The sequence below is a fragment of the Protomyctophum parallelum genome, assembly GCF_964188405.1.
Source record: "Protomyctophum parallelum genome assembly, chromosome: 13".
NCBI lineage: Eukaryota > Metazoa > Chordata > Actinopteri > Myctophiformes > Myctophidae > Protomyctophum > Protomyctophum parallelum.
This window is the reverse complement of record NC_139708.1, coordinates 38,953,415-38,970,617: the sequence shown is the minus strand read 5'-3', so window position 1 is coordinate 38,970,617 and position 17,203 is coordinate 38,953,415. Positions and strand designations below refer to the sequence as shown.

The 17,203-nt window shown below is 42.3% G+C and overlaps 1 protein-coding gene across 1 annotated transcript; it reads left to right on the top strand.

Annotated features, from left to right (window-relative positions):
• Positions 1-1,388: 1,388 nt before the first annotated feature.
• On the top strand, positions 1,389-16,297 carry LOC310868639 (kinetochore protein Nuf2-like; the record flags this gene model as incomplete). The annotated part of the gene is made up of 10 exons (XM_083779096.1): positions 1,389-1,523; positions 5,473-5,547; positions 8,173-8,246; positions 8,588-8,681; positions 9,180-9,242; positions 10,991-11,128; positions 11,927-12,067; positions 12,895-13,070; positions 14,594-14,729; positions 16,193-16,297. 10 exons carry the CDS (start codon positions 1,389-1,391, stop codon positions 16,295-16,297), a joined length of 1,137 nt encoding a protein of 378 aa, XP_083635222.1.
• Positions 16,298-17,203: the final 906 nt, after the last annotated feature.

Below are 17,203 nucleotides of genomic sequence, written 5' to 3'. Positions count from 1 at the left end.
GAGTGTGCATCACAATGGAGACAATGCTCTGAAATGACGGCACCATTCAATTAACACATGCATGGATTACATTTATTTCATGTTCTTTTATTGTGGAGACTCAGCAGTGGCGTGCACAGACATTTAGAGGGGCAGGTGCTCAAGTAAAAAAAGGGCACCTTGTGCAGCGCATTTTGGTGCTTTAGCTATTGAAAAATAAACAGATCTACACGCTCATAGCGCGCCACCGAGTGGCACGCTACGAGCTTGTAGGTCTGCTATTTATTTTTTTATCGAAGAACCACTGGCATAGAAACATAGCTTTAGATTGTGGGGGCCTAAATAATATAGTAGAGGCATTTTTTTAACAAGATTTGAAAAAAAAAAAAAAATTAAATGGCAGGGGGTGCTCTAGCACCCCCTAGTGTCTATCTGTGCACGCCACTGCACACATTCCACTCAACAAGGACATGTTTATGCACGAAGCACCACGCACACAGAAGGTTCTGCATCTAGGGACTGCCTGCAATGGTGCCCAGCTCGGGCGCAGTATAGAGACACAGGTCTTCATCGAACCGCCGCGTCCGCTCATTAATATGCAGCCACACTGGTGCTGGTACCAGCTGGCTCTGTGCCACACGTACGACACACTGACACTGGTTAGTGGCTCTGTGCCACAACAACCCACGCTGGTGGTTTCTGTCGGCTTGAAAAGTTTCTTCACGTCCTACCCCGTTCGGAGGCTGATTGCGAGCAAAAAGTCAATGAATGAATCTCGTCCGACTGTACAGTCATCTGGGCCACCTGGGTGCGAAGCTCTTTCAATTCCTTTTCCATTCTGTTTTCCGGCTTGTTTTCTTGCATGCAATGATGAAGGACGTCGATCGGCTATTTTCCCAAATAGCCAATAAAGGTATGGTATTAAAATTAATAATAAAGTAGCCATAGACCTGGTTGCTTACATTTGATGAATTGAACAATGTGGACCCTGTTGTAAACAAGTGTAATGCTTAATTGGGTCGTCCACTCACAGTTAACAGTCTTTGTATTGAGTTTGTGCTTAAAATGTACTGTAAATTCTACAAACTGTTAATAAATATTTCAATCAATCAATCAATCAATCAAAACATGGCTCTGGTTGCTTATTTCTAACCTGGCAACATGCAGTGCAATGAACGAACGCACCAATCAGATGCTCGGAATTCTCACCAGGAAGAGTATAAAAGTGACAGCGCCACATTTGTTTGCTTTCGCTCACTCTCCTCCGTTTAGCTTTAGCTGGACCACACGGTTCGTTTGGCTGTCCTTTTAGTTGCTTTCTCTCTCCTCCGTTTAGCTGGACCACACGGTTTGTTTGGCTGTCCTTCTAGTTGCTTTCTCTTCAGACAAACAGGTCAAACCATTGAAGCATGGCCGCCGCCGCCGAGCAGTCCACCTTCCCCCTCTACAAGACTGAGCAGCTGGCGCACTTTTTCCGCACGGAGGTTCTCCTGGAACAAGAAGGGAAGCAATTCTCCAAGAGCGACCTGCATCCCGTAGTGAAGGTGGGTTTTCATTTAAACCAGTGGTTCCCAAACTTGTTCATGTCAAGGACCCCCAAAATGATTCATTCATTAGCCCGCGGACCACCTATTTGAATAGTTATGCCAGGGGCCCCCATAATAGAAGAACGTCATGGCTCTAGCAGCTGTGATTCTCAACCCATTTTGTATCTGTTAATTTAACTCTGAGTGTATAGGCCTACACTCTCAGAGTTACAGACCATACATAACGGTCCATTTGGTTCCTATAACTATCATTTAGCTGGGGGGACCCCCTGGAACTCCCCCAGTGACCCCTGGGGGTCCCCGGACCCCAGGAACCACTGATTTAAACCGATTCTGCTGACGCGGCGCAGGTGTAACGCTAGAAAGGACCCCAATAGAAACGAACCAATACCGTAGGCTTTCTTGGGTTGGCAGACGTTGAATTGAACTGTAGGCTACTTTCCTGTTCACGTTTGCCTTTTTTCTAACGGTGTATATGATATGATTTTCCCCTTTTCTTTTTAGAGGTGTACATCTTTATACATATTTAAAAGTTCACATGAATTGATGTAAACAAATCTTTTTGCCTTTTCTAATTGCAGTTTTTGTATTGACTTAATACAAATTGTACATTTCAAACACAACTGTTAACTGCACTTGTTTACCATGTTCAATTCATCATAATCAGATCTAGAGGGGACACAAATCCACCTTCCCAGCGTTCTGTCGTTCAGATGTTTGTTTGATGTTAGCCTAGAGACACATCTAGAGTGGCAGTCTACTCTAGCGTAGACTTAATTAGATTAATTCGATTTTAATTCCCTAGACTGTCTAGGTCTAGGGAATTAAAATATCTTGGACATATATCCTCTCAGAGGATATCAGACAGGGATCACAGTGACATCCAAGCACAATATATGCTCAGGCCAGCTATGCTTTTAAGAAAATGTTCAGTAAATGTAAAACGTGCACTGTCACAGTTCAGACTCCAGAGTCACCCCCTGCTTTTTCTGGTTTTATCCTCTTGGCAGATTTCACATGTTTAGAGGGGAGAAATTATATTTGAGAAGGATTTAAAATACAGTATGAATAAGTTCTGTGTCGAATTGTGGGCTAAAGTATTCAAAGTGAAAATAGTGGTCAAAATAGGTTAGTCTATTACTTCACTGTAGTAATACGTGTGGGACTAAAAGTAACTTTGGTGAAAAAGTAGCATGATATTGGGTTATCGCTTCATCTTGGAGCAGTGACTGTTCTTAAAGTAGATTGATTGTTTCTCAAACGAATAATAGATATTAAACAAGTTAAGAGACAATGTTTTGCGACACTAAAAGAGTTCATTTATAACAGATGGAAGAGTTTCAACAATCTATCTGTATTCAAAACGTTTGTGTAATGTAAGTTTATTCAACATATATGTAGGCATGTGTTGATATGTGTTTTGTCGAAGTTTAAATTAGTTAAAAAAGTTGATTAAAGAGCCTATGGGGTCTTGGAAATGATTAAATAATGTTTAGCTCGATTGAAACAATTGTATGTGGCTGTAGTCAGTCGGACGATAGTGGCCCTATCAATACGCGTCAGTACGTAATTCGTCTTGGTATTAATAGAGCTAATTATTGTTTTCTCGTATGAAATTTAGTGTGCGAATAATAGTCAACTAAAAAAAGGCAGTTAGGTGCCGCGACGTGCAAGGTTTTGCTGTTAATATCGAGATAACTTGGGACTTTTGGAAGTGAGTGAGGAAAGAGTAGTAGCGTAGGTCGATTCGTCATTTACTCGGGCCTATAAAAAGGTAGGCTACGGGATAATGTAATTGCAGCGTGCTGTTGTCCGGATCAAACTTCTGAAGGAAAATAGTTTCAAAGTATAAATGGATTATTAAGCGTGTCTGTAAAAACTTGTGTGTTTTAAAAATGGAAACACAGGGTAAGACAAAGGGGTGGTGTGTTTAAATGTCAGTTAATTGTGCTAAATCATGTTCCATTTTTGCATTGTTTGAGGATTACCTAGTTGTCAGAAAAGTGGTTTAAATTGGAGTAAATAATTCGATAAATTGAGTCATAAGAATAGCCTATTATGAATCAAAGAGGTTTTCCTCAAGACGTAGAGAGAGTTTTCGTTATTATAGCTTAGACTCTGGCCTGTTAAGGTAACCTACCATGCCTTAGGGGAGCAGAGTCTGTATTTAAAGCAATATAAACGTAGATGTTATGACGTCCTAAATATCAAGAAAGCGGTAATATTCAACTATCAGGGATAAATGAGGCTAAAGAGAAATTTTCATTTATGACAAGCTGTATATCCTAAAATGTAAAGTGCAATTGTCAATTTTCATATATGATGCCTGGAATTATTTTTGGGAACTTTTAAAGTGTAACTTTCTGTTGTTTTTTTCTTATGTTTAGTATGTCATGTGATTGGGTCAAGGGGGGTGTAATAGAATTATTGTTCCATATTTTTATGTGACCATCATCTAGTGATGGTCAAGGGGGGAAATGTCGTATATGGACTCGATAATTCTATAACTGTAATCATTCTTTATCAAACTACATTTCTGGGCTAAAGTTATTGTGGGAATTCAATCTGTAGAGGCAATGTGGCAATCTGTAAAGTCTAGCCCATTGTGCATATGAAATAGCCTGGCTCGACTAGGTGTGACAGCAAGTTTGCATATGCTATTGTTTCCACCAACAGGTCACTTGATTAAGTCTCAAGACAGCATTTCTATGCATCTCAATGTCATTTTGTATGTAAAGGTTTAGACCCCTCCCTTTTAACACCTCTCTTTGATGTAGACCACATATAAGGTCTGTGTTTGCGATGTTAAAGTTGGTCTTGTGGGGGCAGCCTGCCCGTACGGTCAGGTATGCTCTAGGGCTCCGCGGCTCAACTCAAGGGCCGCGGGAAGCCCTCTGTCTTTGTCTGACTTACTACAATAAATACAACTCTGAATGCATCTTCAATTCACATCTCTCTGTGTGCTCCTTCATCTGATCGTCTGAGGGTTTTGATGCCGAGAAACTCTTCGTCCTTATTTGTCTATTTTTAGTCCAGTTTAGTGAGTGTATAGTTAGAAATTACACGTCACCTGTCAATTCAACTGTTAACTGAACCCCACACTGGTAGAAGTTTTGGCATTCAGTTATGTTCAATTCTGTTCGACAGATTATACTGCGAAAATGGCAGATCTACAAGCTCAATGTGAGCCTGTAGATTTGATCAGATACTACAGATGCTGCCAAGACAATTGTCCTAATTAAATACTTAATTGCCAGGTGTTGCCCAATGATGTTAATTGTCTCCTCCGTCCGTCTGTGTGTCCGTCCGTCCGTGTGTGTCCGTGAGCAGCTAATCTCCGGCACCGTTAACCCGGTCGATGCCAAATTTTGCACACACACTCCCTGGATGCCAACGATGAACCTCTGCCCCAAAATTTCCAGAACGGCCTGTTATAGCGCCACCAGGAGGCCGCTTTGTGCAAAACAAGTTTTTGCACAGTAAACCTACAGATTTTGTCCAAACATCGCGCAAATTGGTACAGTCTCTCTAGAGCCATTCAACGAAACGGGTCTTTCAGATTTCTCAGACTCCATCCTGATTGGTTAAGATTGGCTTCCAAAGTTCACAGGAGTGCTCAAAGTTTCAAACAAAATGCTGCAAATCATGAACACATCGCGTGATTTCCGTGAAATTGTGCACGCACATTCCCACTAGGCCGAGGAAGAAATGCCACATGAACAATTTCAACTCAGCCTCAAGGTGGCGCTATAACTGGCCGAAAAGTGTTTTTACCTCTAATTTACTTTTGTTGCCCTTTTATCCAACCACCAGATGAAGGCAAGCTGCAATGTCCTACATTCCTATCCTGGTGGAGACCTGTGCCCAGAAGGGCACTTTTTCTAGTTTAGGCTCTGTTCCAATCAATATGGCAGTCATTCTCAGACTTTTAAAATGTCCCTTCCAGCCAGAGACGGTGCAGATGTTGTACATGAGGACTTTGCAGCATGTGTTCCGCATCAATCCAGAGTGTCTCCACATGGTAAGTGTTTTTTATTTCATTTTTTTATTGGGATTATTATTATAAGGCCTACCACCAGTAGAGGTGTTCTGATGATTGGTGATTGTTTTTCTCTCGATCGGCCAATAACGATCTTGTGTGTAAGGGGAAAATTTGAATATTTCCAAATTTATTATTCTCTCAAAACCCAGGTTAAAACTGTTCCTGTGTGTTTGTGGGGGGGGGGGGGGGGAGTTTAGGCCTGTGTCACAAAGATGCAAAACGATATTATACTATATCTGTTTGACTTTTATACCACTTAAATGGTATAAAAGATTGTTTTCTCCAGATCTGGTAAATGTTATGTAATGGCTGCCTGTGACCTACTCAGAGGCACAGGTCATGATCTGCATGCCCGGAAGTCATGCCACTTGCCCGAAAAGTAATTTATTTTTTTTTACTTTCTGGGGCTGTGCGATACAAAATGTCATACCTCAATTGTTATGCCAAATGCAGGCATAGCTATGGGTTCATACTTATTTTATATTTTCAGTTGATTTTTTTTTTTTTTTTCAAAAGCTCCCGATCAATCTCACAGAAGACATCGAACTTCCGGCGTTTCATGAGACGGCGACTGCTCTCCTGAGGCTGTACCATCGCATGTGAGAAAAATGTCCAATCTGTGAATGCATTCCTAACCAAGACATTTTGTAAAGGTGTCTAGTAACGCATCTCAAAAAGACTGCAATTCAGTTTCCCTGGGGGAATCTGTGACAGCTTCTGAAAGTTGGGGTACCATTTAAAGGACTTTTCAACTTCATCTTCATATAATAGGTCCTCGCTACTACGCTAGTAGTAATCATGATAAAATGGCACAATTATTTTCTACTCGGTCTGTGTCTCATAGGAGGGCTGTGGGCACGATGGCTTCCATTTTCGCATTGCAACTTTTCAGGACTAGAAAGCCTGCAGTTTCTATTAGCTTGGATTCCCCATCGATGTCACTGGTCTGGCCATATGAAGATGGGTTGAAAAGTGGCGAAGTGGTCCTTTAATAGCCTTATGCAGGCAGTTTAAAATAAAATCTTCTTTAAGGACCTTGTGAGGGGTCAAAGCAGGGTTTTTTTCATGATTCTGAATCCATTGCAATAATTTGTTTGCACGGAAAACACTCCTTGGGCTAAACAGCCATAGGCACTTTTCCAGGTGACCACAAACAAAATGAACGTAGTAATTAGTAACTGTAATGATATTGTGATGTCCCTATAGCTGTTCTTTTTCATTGGCACATTTGAATGTTGAGGTTTCAGCCTCCAGGAAGAAACCCTAAATGCAAAGTGAAGACATAATTGCACAGAACAACCACACCAGGTGGTCTAATGAAGTACTGTCGCCTCATGAACATGAGAAAATACTAAAGTCACGGCACTCCATCTTTAACAGTTGAACTGGATTTCATTGTGTTCCTCCTATGCAGCTTATGTTTGTATGCTATAATTTAAATACTAATGTACTCTTTCAGGCGTCTCTTTCTACCTACCTGCCTTGTGTATGACTTCAACCTCAGTGACTTACTGTCTCCAAGTAAGTAATGATAAATATATATATATAGATGTTTAATATTGTAAATGTTATCCTACAATTTCATAACCCATTTTCACCCGGTGCCAATTGCCTAAACTGTAATCCTTGGATCTACTCTCCCCAAACTGAGCTCATGCTGCTTCCTTTAGTATGTTTGGGGGGGGGGGGGGGGGGCTTTCCCTTGTAGGACATAGCGCCTGGAAGGAACAAGTTATTCCAACCAGTTATTTTATTATTATTTTTTTCTCCATCAGGTGGCCCAGCTGGTCAGGGGTAGGCAGTATATAGACCAGGATTACTGTGTCTTTAGTGAGTGTACCTACCCCAGGGGACACGGGCAGAACATGTGAACTCCATCCAGATTTGCCATTTGTATTTATGCACCATTCAAATCATTTCAATTGATTCAGCATTTGTTTGTTTTTTCCTTCTCTCAGAAACAAAGAAAACTGCTCTCATCCTGAGTGGCATCATGAACCATCTTCAATTCAGGAAGCAGAGAGTGGACTTTGTTCTTGAGCACGACGGCAAATTAGTACGTCTGTCATGTTAAGACTGTACAGATGATTTGTAGGTCTGTCGTCATGGTATTTAGACTGTACAGATGATTTGTAGGTCTGTCGTCATGGTATTTAGACTGTACAGATGATTTGTAGGTCTGTCGTGATGGTATTTAGACTGTACAGATGATTTGTAGGTCTGTCGTCATGGTATTTAGACTGTACAGATGATTTGTAGGTCTGTCGTCATGGTATTTAGACTGTACAGATGATTTGTAGGTCTGTCGTGATGGTCTTAAGACTGTACACTATTTCGATGACCAGTGGCAGCAGAATCAAGTGAGGTAACTTGGGTACAGTAGGTCTATTTCTGGACCAGATCGGGACAATCTGGTCAATCCGGACAATCCGCCAGCTGTACGCCCCGGGCGTACAGCTGGCGGAACTGCACGGCCTGGTATTCCTAAAGTAACCCAAGTAAATTATGCTTAAACGGGTAAACCTACGCTTAACCTCAGTAAAACCATGCCTAAACTTATTTCTAATGTAGTGAAAATGGGGTTATACTACTTTGTTTTCCCAGAGGGCAGATATGGACCGTCTCCAAGGCCTGACCAGAGGCATTGAAGACGCCCAGAAGAAGCTGGTGATACTAAAGTAAGTCATTGGAGAAGCAGAGGAAGCTCGGGACTGACTTAAGTCATTTTAATTTGCTGTACTTTCATTTGGGCAGTTTTGTTTACTTTGTGGCCTCGAGACTGACTGTGAGAAAGGGAAAACTTGACCCGATTAACTACTGGCTGTCAAATTTAAGTGACCAAGTTATTTTCACTCTCGGTTAAACTTGGATCGTATAGGGCATAGTCTGTCACACAACCTGGTAAAGTATTTGGCAAATGAGCCATATTTGGAGGAAGTGGCTTGTAACTGGGTACTCCTGTTGAAAAATGTGTTTTCCCAGACCAATGAGTTGTGGTGTGTCTGTGTGTAATGTTTAGGACTATTCCTCCAGAGCTGCAGGCTGAGGCCAAAGAACTAAAATCTTCACTCGCTGCACAGCGTTCCACCAATGCACAAGCTTTCAATGAAGTGGTAAGTAGTAGGCTCGTAAATAACTGTCTAGGTTTATTCACAGGGCCACCATTCAATTATAAATCGATCACTCGATGCATCTCGATTCCAATACATGATTGATGTCCCCCTCCCTGTGTGACTAATGATCTATAATGAAAAAACAGATACATTTACTTGTATTGCACTGCAAACATACATTAAGCAGCTTTCTTTAAAGAATGATGAATTCTGTACCAAGATACAAATCTATTTTGACATTTGTGAATCGATTAATATATGCAGTTATGTTTTTTTTTTTCACCCCTAGTAAGTGGCAATAGAACAAGCTTGGTTCCCACATTTCTGTGACCCCCCCCCCCCCCCCCCCACCCCCTCGGGAAAAGAAAAATATATACACATTTGAACTGGGGACTAGCACTTGCAATATTGTGTTGAGGCAGTACATTTAGTTTGACTGTGCCACAGATAAACAATGTGATGTCGCGGTACTGACATGGCTTATGTTTTTCCTTCCAGCATGCAGTGAAAGATTTAATCGCCGAGGGCAGGAGCAAGCGTGCAGAGCGGACTCAGGCCCTGGTACGTACATATGTCGGATGTTTGACTCAGACCCTGATGCGTGTCCATAGATGTTTGATTCAGGCTCTGATACGTGTCAGTTAGCCATCAGCCAAATCGATTGATACCCCCACCCTTTTATTTTATGTGACATTTTTTATAAATGTCACATAAAACTTGTATTATGCACATGCCATGGTCGCATACCATTTACATGTTGAGTGCATGCATGCTTTGATGGTTACACAGCGGACTGACCTCATGCCTCCTATGCATGAGGAGTCCCATCTGCTTCTTTCCACCTGACGGGGGGGGGGGGAGGAAGAGAGAGTTTCCCCGGCCGGACGTAGCGTGTGGAAGGAACACGTTATTCCGACCGGTTCCTTTACCCTCCATCAGGCGCCCCGGCTGGCCAGGAGGAGGTAGTTTAGAGACTAGGATTACTGCATGTTTTTTGTGAGGGTACCTACCCTAGGGGACACGGGGAGAACATGCATACTCACAGAAAAGCCCTTTCACCAACCCCACCTCGGGTATAGGCGCTGATGATGTGGAGGAGAGAACATGCCCACACTCACAGAAAAGCCCTTTCACCAACCCCACCTCGGGTATAGGCGCTGATGATGTGGAGGAGAGAACATGCCCACAGCGTCCCCAGCGGGAATCAAAGTAATATTTAGAATTGACATTGTTGCAATACGGTTTTATATTTGTACTGTACAATTTTAAATAATTACACTCCTGTGAAGTGAGCGCACGCCACCTTTTTATTGATCAATTTGCATGTCCTCTGTTGTGAAGCTGTATTCAGACAGCCAGCAATGGGTAGGACGCTCCCAAAAAAATGTAGTGACACAATCTGCATTCAAAGATTTTCCTAGAAGCTTTGTCATTGGTAGATTTGCCTGTCTGCTTCCTGATTGGTTGGTCATTGCGACCGGGTTTTTTTCCGGCCAATGACAAAGCTTCTAGGAACATCTTTGAATGCAGATTGCGGCCCTAGATGTGTCACAGAGAATACTTTTTTTTTTATTGCTGGCTGTCTGAATACCAAAAAAAGAGGTCATTCAAATGTTGACATATTATTGCTTAGAGCAGCTTTAATGGATGGTGAGGTGAACTGAGTATTTCCCCATATATTATTTTGGTGGTACCAGATCATTGTCGCTCCCCCTAGTATTGTGGGTTTACTCACTTTGGAGAAGTTGGTCAGGCATGAGGGGTAGTTAGTCGGGTATGATGGTGAAAACTGGTGGTGAAAACTAGCACGCATGTGCTAACACACTGTAAACTATGCATCCAGAATTTGTACAACTGTGCAATGTAATTATGAACATAAACATATAATTGAGGGCACTGTCCCTTTGACTATATCGTTAATACCAAACCCATTTGTTCTTGTTTGAATGTGACTGTGCCCCCAGACCCAAGCTGAAGGTTCTTGTTTGAATGTGACTGTGCCCCCAGACCAAGCTGAAGGTTCTTGTTTGAATGTGACTGTGCCCCCAGACCCAAGCTGAAGGTTCTTGTTTGAATGTGACTGTGCCCCCAGACCCATGCTGAAGGTTCTTGTTTGAATTATGTGACTGTGCCCTCAGACCCAAGCTGAAGGTTCTTGTTTGAATGTGACTGTGCCCCCAGACCCAAGCTGAAGGTTCTTGTTTGAATGTGACTGTGCCCCCAGACCCAAGCTGAAGGTTCTTGTTTGAATGTGACTGTGCCCTCAGACCAAGCTGAAGGTTCTTGTTTGAATGTGACTGTGCCCTCAGACCAAGCTGAAGGTTGCTGTCAGCACCAGGTACGAAGACAACGCGGCCATCCAGTCTCAGATCCTGGAGTCTCCAGAGGAGCTGAAGATGGAGATGGATAAGATGAAGCAGACCGTGAAGAGCATCAAGGCTGCCACGGTCAGTAGGGTGGGACGGGATCAGATGGTACAGTGGTACGATTATCAGTGTTCCCACAGTCATGAAAGTCCTGGTAAAATGTGTGGGAACAGAAAAACACCTTGTTTCAATTCATGGAGACGTGTGGCTATGGCCGAATTTAGCCCAAGGAGTGTTTTCGTGCAAAACATCATCATTAAACCCCCCTAGTTTGACATGTCACATGCTACTTGAAGCATAATGAAAATGTTGGACTTTTGCCTTATATTTGTGGTTAATGGTACCCCAACCTTCAGCAGCTGTCACAAAGCTTCCCAAGGGAGTTGGGTTGGAACAGCGGATTTGACCGTCATCTCTGTATTGGATAGGCGAAATCATCGGTTATCAGCACCTTTCAATGGGGCCAATATGGCCATACTGGCATACTCGCCCCTTGGCTGAACGTGTCATTTCAAACTATATTGTCGGCGCATGGAAACTAGGGGCTACTAATATACACTATTCTCTGCCTATCGGGACGTAACTCGGAGAGTCGGGTCTGGTGGCCGTCGCAACGCTCGGCACGGCGCCTCGCTCGGCGGTGGCTCAAGGCCACCAGACACGGTACGCCTCCGTCATTGACATAATCCCCCGTCACAATAGGTGATAATGACATTCTGATAACAGATGATTTTGCCTATCCAATACAGGGATAACGGTCGAATGGGGTGGTTGGAACAAATGTATATGTTATAGTAGACCTCTTTATGAACACATTTGTGAAGAAAGCTAGTGGTAAGCATATATATATATTTTTCTATCTTTCTCTAACTATACCAGGTAAAGTCAGATGAGTTTGTGGTGGAGCTTCAGAGCAAGGCCCAGGTTCTGAACCACGGCGACTCTGAGGTGCAGCTCATCTGCAGCCTCCTGCAAGACCTGCACACTGGCCTGGAGAACGGCAAGCAGGATGTGCTGGAGGTGAGCGCCCATGGGAGAACTACTCATGTTTTTACCTAAGTAAAAGTATCAATGCCACGATATAGAAATGCTCTGTTGGTAAGTAAAAGTCTGGCAGTCAAATTTTACTTCAGTTAAAGTACAAAAAAATAATGTGTTGATGCCAAAATAATACATTTAAAATGTATTTATCTTTTGATAATGGCAGATCTACAAGCTCGGCTATTTTAAAACAATGTTTGCTAAGGATGTGTATTGTGTATAGACGTCCTTTCTAATCAAACCGCAGAAGGCCTTGGACGTGTATACAAGTCTTTAGGGCTTTTTTTATTGATTTATACAATTTATTTATTTTTCTCTCCTACACTGTACTCCTTGTGTTTCGTGCATGCGCGCTGCCGTTCACTTCCTTGTTCACGGCTCCAATAGAATGGCTCGTAACTCCTAATCTACGGAGCTCAATGTCCTGTGTCAAATAATCATGATTATGTACTCTATACCGTGGTATGCCTTACACAACCGTGTCATTGCGGTTATTGCACCCAGCCCTAGTGTTCTCAGGTGTGAGTGTGTGTGTCTCTAGGTGGATAAAAGCATAGTTTGCGTGTTTGGTGGATAAAAGCATTGTTTGTGTTAGGGCATTAAGCATTTTTATTCGTTTTCCCAATTTTGTAGGCCTCAAGATCAGGTAGATTATAGTTATAGTCACCAATGTACAAATATTTATTTCCAAAAAAAGTAATACATAATGGGTAGTTAAACTAGTCAACTAGTAAAAATGACTAGAAGTGAATGCCCTAGTTTGTGTCTAGGTGGATAAAAGCGTAGTTTGTGTGCGTGGTTTTTAGGTGGATAAAGGCGTGTCGGAGTTGGAGAGGCGGCAGAAGGAGTTGAAGAGCCTGGCCACGGAGGTGGACAGGGAGAAGAGGTCGGACGCCATGAAGCTGGACAAGCTGTCCAAACAGCGGCTCCGCAGGAAGAACATGAGGGAGACGGCGGAGTGCCACATCCAGTCCGTCATGAAGTACGTACAGCGGTGTCCTCTTTCAGAGTGTCATGAAGTACGTACAGCGGTGTCCTCTTTCAGAGAGTCATGAAGTACGTACAGCGGTGTCCTCTTTCAGAGTGTCATGAAGTACGTACAGCGGTGTCCTCTTTCAGAGTGTCATGAAGTACGTACAGCGGTGTCCTCTTTCAGAGTGTCATGAAGTACGTACAGCGGTGTCCTCTTTCAGAGTGTCATGAAGTACGTACAGCGGTGTCCTCTTTCAGAGTGTCATGAAGTATGTCCAACGGTGTCCTCTTTCAGAGTGTCATGAAGTACGTACAGCGGTGTCCTATTTCAGAGTGTCATGAAGTACGTACAGCGCTGTCCTCTTTCAGAGTGTCATGAAGTACGTACAGCGGTGTCTTTCAGAGTGTCATGAAGTACGTCCAACAGTGTCCTCTTTCAGAGTGTCATGAAGTACGTACAGCGGTGTCCTCTTTCAGAGTGTCATGAAGTACGTACAGCGGTGTCCTCTTTCAGAGTGTCATGAAGTACGTACAGCGGTGTCTTTCAGAGTGTCATGAAGTACGTCCAACAGTGTCCTCTTTCAGAGTGTCATGAAGTACGTACAGCGGTGTCCTCTTTCGGAGTGTCATGAAGTACGTACAGCGGTGTCCTCTTTCAGAGTGTCATGAAGTATGTACAACGGTGTCCTCTTTCAGAGTGTCATGAAGTACGTACAACAGTGTCCTCTTTCAGAGTGTCATGAAGTATGTACAGCGGTGTCCTCTTTCAGAGTGTCATGAAGTACGTACAGCGGTGTCTTCTTTCAGAGTGTCATGAAGTACGTACAGCGGTGTCCTCTTTCAGAGTGTCATGAAGTACGTACAGCGGTGTCCTCTTTCAGAGTGTCATGAAGTACGTACAGCGGTGTCCTCTTTCAGAGTGTCATGAAGTACGTACAGCGGTGTCCTCTTTCAGAGTGTCATGAAGTATGTACAGCGGTGTCTTTCAGAGTGTCATGAAGTACGTACAACGGTGTCCTCTTTCAGAGTGTCATGAAGTACGTACAGCGGTGTCTTTCAGAGTGTCATGAAGTACGTACAACGGTGTCCTCTTTCAGAGTGTCATGAAGTATGTACAGCGGTGTCCTCTTTCAGAGTGTCATGAAGTACGTACAACGTAGTTTGCGCAAATGTAAAGACGAAACTGAAGTGGGGAGGAGGCTCCATTTCCACATTATATTTTACTTATGATAGCTCTTCGTTGCTCCAGACTGTATGATGGAAGCATTTGAAAATTGCCAGAAGCAACAGTCTGGCAACGCGAGACTAGAGCGTCAGGGACTTTCAACACTTCTCAATCAAGCTCCATTATTGTGCCTTCGGGCCACAAGGACCACGATTTGAGGAGACCTGGCCTCTCAGACCCACTTGGATTGTTTTTCTTTGTTTTTATTAAAGTGATTCAATGTTTGTAGTCTTTATAAAGATGTGATCATCCCGAAAGGTCGGCGCACAATAAAACGTGTTCTTGGTGAAATGTCTTGTCCGCAACAGGAAGTATGACCTGTACCCTGAAAAGCAAAAGGAAATGGATGACTACATCCGGAAAATCAACAAGGAGATACAGCCGCTAAAGGCCAAGATCCAGATCATTGTGGACACTTGCGACAACGACACGCGTAAGGCACAGGTGCGTATCAAAGGATGACATGCGTAGGGCACAGCTACGGCGACTTTGTGACTTTCATAACTTTTTGGTAAGCCCTTAGAGACAGTTTTACAAGAGCCATGAAGGGATTTCATTAAAATAATTGGTACCATTAACGCAACATCTTAATAACGGTTTATTTATTTACCCACTGATAATGGGAACCTCTTTAAACGGTCATGTGACGTGTATTAAAGGACAACTTTAGTTTTTTTTTTCCAACCACTGTTAAGTTATTAGGGAAAGTATAAGATGAGGGTTATTTTTTGTTTTAATTTGCTGCTTTCTTTCGTTTTAGCGATTTTAGCTATTTTTGACAGGGGGGCTGGGGCATTTTTACAATTTTATAGCTATTTATTTTATTTACTATAGTCCTACTAGACCCCAGGAAATTACATATGGCTACAAAAGATCACTGAATGTAAATAATAAAAATGAATCGCTATCAAATTTTGTAAAAATAAATGCATATTTAGCCCCATGTTCAATGCCCCCACCCCCCTGTCAAAAATGGCTAAAATCGCTGAAACGAAAGAGCAGCAAATGGGGGAAAAAAAAATAACACTCATCTTTTACTTTCTCTAATAACCTAAAACATGAACCTTGGTTGAAAAAAAACTAAAGTTGTCCTTTAAACTAAATACATGGTTTAAATCTGCCCACTGATACAAGACAGAGTCCATCCTTTACATCTTTTAAACCTATAAAACATGGATCATGGACAATCAAACGTGTTAAGTTTAAGTTTAATATACAGGTTTAATGTTTTTTTGTTCAATGTTTGCTTTAAAAACACCATTGACAAAGAAGGGGAAATTACGTCTTGTCTAACACAAACAAAGATAATTTAATGTTTTGTCAGTTTGTTTTACATCACCTAATGATAGAAACATGAGTTAGACTTTAAAGGTTTTATGACATTAATTTTCATTTATTTTTCATTTTCTTAGGTTTTATGACCTTTATGAACTTTGAACATTCAGTGGATTTTCTGTGGTCTGAAGTTTTCTTTGGGGTTTTTTGGGCCTTTTGAGCTACAATGAAAACAGGCAACACAGTGACATCTGCTGGCAAATCCCATTGACATATATGGGATTTGCAGTAAGTGATGTCACTTACTGCCGGCAAATCAGAGCACCTGTTTGAGCCAGAAAACTCCAGATCACTGAATGTTAAAAGTTCATGTTTTTTGGGTGCAATTGAGATTAGAAAACCTAAAAAAAACAAGAATTCCAAAACCTTTTTTTTAATGTCACAATCCCTTTAATATATTAGCGCCCCTCACTTCACATGGGTGATTCTTTTTTAAATTAATATATGGACACTTCAACATGGAAGCGATTGACCATTATGCAAAAGATAATTGCGACTATCTCAAATAATTTGATTAGGCGATTATGTGATAATTGTGACTGTTCAACTGACGGAAGCGTCTTGTGTTGCAGGACCTGTATAACCGTCTGTCTGCCGCTCTGGATCGGCTGCACAAGAGCATCGAGGCCAGCCAAGATGAGATTCGTCTGACCCTCCAGGGCCAAGGAGAACGATGAGTGTTTATTTCCCCCATCTTTTCTACGTCTTGTGGTGGTTTTTCTTTTTTCGTACAATAAATTTTGCATTTGAAAAAATCTCGTTTGTCACAATTAACAGCATGATTTCCATTAGTGTTTAACCCATTAACCCATTCTGACCTAAGATCAGATTCATACGAGGTTTCCACTGGACACACACTGGTCTGATTAACCCCATTCTGACCCGAGATCAGATTCTAAAAATGTCAGTCGTTCTTCGATTTTTTTCAAAAAATAGCAGACCTACAAGCTCGTATCGCGCCACTCGGTGGCGCGATATGAGCTTGTAGATCTGCTATTTTTGAGTGGTGCAACCACTCCTACATCCAGCATGCAATGTCCGTGTACCTGTGTGTGTGCCTATGAGCACGAGTATGTTATTTATACCAGTAGGGGGCACCAGAGTACAGAGAAGAAATTGGAACGATACAGAAGAAATTGGACGATACAAATTGGAATGATACAGAGAACCAATAGACGGGAGTTGCACCACTCGGTTCACACTGGTGTGATTTTTAAATAGCTAAAGCACGACATGATGATTTAGATCGCCTCATATAACAACTGTTTGAAAAATGAACATGTCACCCCGGCCGCTTCACTCATATGGATATGAAGAATCAACTGACTGAGAGAAAACGCTAATGTTACTGCTACTGAATTAGTTAGATTTTCGCTAGAAGCAGACTGTATCATATGAGTGACTGACTGTTGCAAACGATACAGAGACACCTCCCTGACAATAACGCCGAGACAGCTTGTTTATTTTTGGACCACAACGCTTATAGTAGACGATATTAAGATCACCCCATGTTATTCTCCATAGAGAAATTACTTCCGCGAACCAGGGGAATGGTCGGGATGAGCGAGTTACGTCAGGACTTC